Source organism: Saccostrea cucullata, unplaced genomic scaffold (genome assembly GCF_032062105.1).
Source record: "Saccostrea cucullata isolate Sc308-1 unplaced genomic scaffold, CSIRO_AGI_Scuc_v1 ctg12202, whole genome shotgun sequence".
Taxonomy (NCBI): domain Eukaryota; kingdom Metazoa; phylum Mollusca; class Bivalvia; order Ostreida; family Ostreidae; genus Saccostrea; species Saccostrea cuccullata.
This window is the reverse complement of record NW_026922006.1, coordinates 1-3,995: the sequence shown is the minus strand read 5'-3', so window position 1 is coordinate 3,995 and position 3,995 is coordinate 1. Positions and strand designations below refer to the sequence as shown.

The following is a 3,995-nucleotide window of genomic DNA, read 5'->3' as shown; positions in this document are numbered from 1 at the left end:
GAATGATTTTTGTATAAAATTATTTAGGATACAATTTTAAAGGTATGGCAGACATATTTTATACTGAAGAAGAACCACATAAAGATTATTCGACGAAACAAAACACTCAAAAACATCATTAACAATGTACGTAGCTGCAGATCTGTAGCTCTTCGAAACTGGTCTATCAATGTATTTTTTTTCGGAGAGCTACAAATCTGCAGCTACAATGTACGTACTAATCTCAGCAAGATGTCGTAGGGGCTAAAATATTTGGTCGGACGTCCACTACGTCGTAGTGGACGTCCGACCAAATATTTTAGCCCCTACGACATCTCGCTGAGATTATCATTATGTACCGTAACCTCATCCCCATTTTCCACTCCAATTTTAAAGTATTATGTTTGTTTAAAAAATGATAAACAAAATAACAATTTCTTATATCAATTGAATTTATAATAACAAATTGTATATTTTTATTAAAATATAAAACGAATTATACTATGCTTTAAATTTTCCTGATGGATAAACCTTTCCGGATTTTTTTTATCTTTACGTTAACTTCTAATTTTAGCTTCCACCCATCGTTTCCTATATGAAATTCGGCATATTTTGTTGATTTCGAAATTAGTCGTTTTAGGATATTGAATTAGTTCTTGTCATATGCATACGGTTTTCTAAATTAACTTTAGCCTTTTATCTTTGAAGCTGGGATATTAATTATTTTGCAACAGAATGGAAATTCCTTAAAAACTGTTAAAAGACTTTAAGAGGTATGATAATTTCTTCTTTATCTTTTGACTTGTCCATAGGCGCTCCCCATGACATTTTATTTCGTAAATGAACAAAAAGTATATACAGATACCTCTCTATAACTATACTCACATGTATATGGAAGAATGCCCAGTAGAGTAGATTGAAGTTTGTATGAATTAGAACACCCTAAGGGCTTCTGCAATGTTGAATCATTTATATTTTAACTTTCAATTATGACGAGTTCCGATTAGGATTCCCAATTTATGCCAATAAATTCCTAGAATAACTAAAATAATAATAAAAAATATTTTTCAAGATGTTGCATATCTGCTAACTGACAATGTCAGCCCGATACATGAGACTGCCCACATCAGACCAGGTGGACGATGTGCGACTTGATTTCTCTTCCACCTTTAACTACTCCAGCGCGGACAACCAGTTTGCTCCAATCAACCCTAACAAATACAGATCAGCATTCAGCTTTACAGAATCCCGCTATGTGGATGATGTTCAGTTTACAAGAGGTAAAGGTACATGTATATAAATGGATGTTTAATAGAAAATGAAGTCTTCACAAGATTTTATGAATAGTACATGTACTAAACTGACCAGATTTACCAACTGTTACTTTTTTTGGATTAATATTTTTTTAAAGAGTATAGTATTTTCAAAGTATGTTGCCACATTTAATAATTTAAAGCAGCCTTTGATTGGTCGAATGTGTCACTTGTTTTTGACTGTCTGTTGTATCCTGCACATGATCCTAACCTTTTCTGTCAGTGGCTGGTTCTGTATATAGTAACATGTATTCCTTGTGTTTACAGTGAAGCAGCCTTTGATTGGTCGAGTGTGTCACCTGTTCCTGACTGCCTGCTGTATCCTGCTACTGATCCTAACCTTTCCTGTCAGTGGCTGGTTTTGCTTCAGGGTAAGGATCTCAATTACAGATAAGAAAAAATAAAAACATTTCAAATTATTAATCTGTCTCTTTATCTTTACATATACCTGAGGTGTATGATTGCCATAAGTACATGTACATGTAGTATAATCTACATGGATACTTGTATAATAATAAAGTGTTATACTGTAAATGAACCATTGTGGAATCATCATTGTTCGTGGGGGACCATTGTTTGTGGGTTACCCTTACTCTCGAATTAGCATCCCCACGAATGTTTATTTTGTTTGCATATTGATTCACTGAACCATCTTATTTACGAGTAACCCAAGAAATTACATCCCCACAAACAGGTAAAATTTTGCTTACCCACGAACATTGATCCCATGAATAAAAATGATTCCACAGTAATATTTTTTTTGTGATTTGTGAGTTTGAAATTGATCCTTGAAGATTAATTTTCATGACTGAGGAAACATTCTTTACAATACAAATCAAAATGTATAGTTTGTGGCGATTAGTATTTGCAAGATAAAGAACGTTGCCAAACTTGCAGAAATTTCTCACACACAGATAAACGCTGGTTTATGGTTCACAGGAATGCATTGGATATTTTGACCATTAAAAAAACAATTTTTAAATGTATACATTTCAATTATCATTTAATAAAATTAAAATACATGTACTGTATTTACATGTATTAAGTGTTAAAAAAAAAAAAGGAGTTCACAAGACCCAATACAGATTTACAAATCCAGACAAAGGTATGAAATATTAATCAAGGTTATTAACAAATTGAAAGTGTTCATATTGAAACTTTTAAATTGATTTATATTTCAGAAACTTGGACAATATGAGAGGATTGCCATATTCCGTCTAGGACGACTTGTAGAGATTAAAGGTCCTGGTAAGAAATATTACTTGCTTTGTTTTTAATTATACAGCTTTTTGGAAATTAAAAGAAATCATTTGTATTCTCTTTGAAAGAACAAGAAATGAATTCACAACAGGAAGCACCTGTAGTAATGAATATTGTGAAAATTATTTTGAGGAGATACTGTAAAACGAGAAAATTTGGCTCATACATATTTTAGCGCAAATGCAAGTGAGGATGCATTAGCGCAAATAAATTTTAGCGCTTGCACTTTTCAGAAAAATATATAAATGATATTTTGTTTTTTTTCTCTCCACATCCGTATTTGACTTTTTGGTTAGTCAAGCACGGAAACACATTAGTATTCCCGTATATCAGTAAACATTCGTTAACTTTACCGCGGTACGTGTTGCTATCACATGGACGTGGCACAATGTTATAAAATATTAATTTTTTAAGAAATGGAGTATTTACTCATTTAAAATCATATTAAAACAATGCATGCATCGACAGAAAATTACTTCGATAAAACGGTAATCCTAATCAGGTATTGTCTGCAAGCTCAATCGCCATGCTTGATTGCATTGTTTGATGATTGACACGCCGAGAAGCCAAACTTTGAAGGTGCTAATGATAATAATCGTGTAACAACTACTGGGGTAACAACAGTTTAATTTATTGTAATTTTGCAGAACTTGCTGTCTTCTGAACATGTGCAGTACTAGTGTGTATATAAAATCCAATGACCCTTCGACATCATGTAATCGTGCGTTCCGGTTTTCATGTACTTATGTAAAAGCTTTTAACACACACAAAAAATGATATTTAGAAATCCTTTAGCGCACAATAAATTTTAGCGCTCAGGGGCTCTTGCGCCAAAGGCGCTAAAATTAGTAGTGCGCCAAATATTCTCGTTTTACAATAGCTATATATTTGCCCATATGCACATTAGCAGAACATTTAGCAATGATATCGTCATTTGATTATCATGTTTCCTTTGTCCTCAGACAATATTGCAACAAATTCTTTTTACAGGGATAGTTTTTATTTTACCATGTGTGGATAACTGCAGAAAAGTGGACATGAAAATTAAGGCGTTTAATGTTCCCCCACAACAGGTGAGCAGTGTAGGCCAAATGCTGAGAGATAGTTTTTATGCCCCCACCCCTTAAATAGCAAGGGTACCCTTTTTCTTCCTTTTTTCATCATAATGATTTGAAAATATTTGCTGGGCTGGGTATTGAGATAATGAGCTGATATTTTTTTAAAAGTCAAGTTTGAGTTTCATGTGGATTGACTTATTTTCACAAAAGTTATTGCCCTTAGACTCAGAAAAATAGGACACTACATTCCAAACTTTTTGTTTTTCTGTGCTTGTGATAATAAGATTTTAACAGATGCTTACAGACTGAGTTCAAGTTTCCCTTTGATTTCCAATCTAAATTGGTCTTTCAAGTAATAATTTACATGTCAGCTGGAACATTAGTA

The 3,995-nt window shown here is 33.0% G+C and overlaps 1 protein-coding gene across 1 annotated transcript; it reads left to right on the top strand.

Annotated features, from left to right (window-relative positions):
• Nucleotides 1-582: 582 nt before the first annotated feature.
• Nucleotides 583-3,625, top strand: LOC134261049 (stomatin-like; the record flags this gene model as incomplete). The annotated part of the gene is made up of 5 exons (XM_062743529.1): nucleotides 583-752; nucleotides 1,052-1,259; nucleotides 1,560-1,663; nucleotides 2,474-2,540; nucleotides 3,543-3,625. Coding segments are annotated over exons 2-5 (438 nt in total), but the record flags the coding sequence as incomplete, so codon positions are not given.
• Between the last annotated feature and the right edge of the window lie 370 nt (nucleotides 3,626-3,995).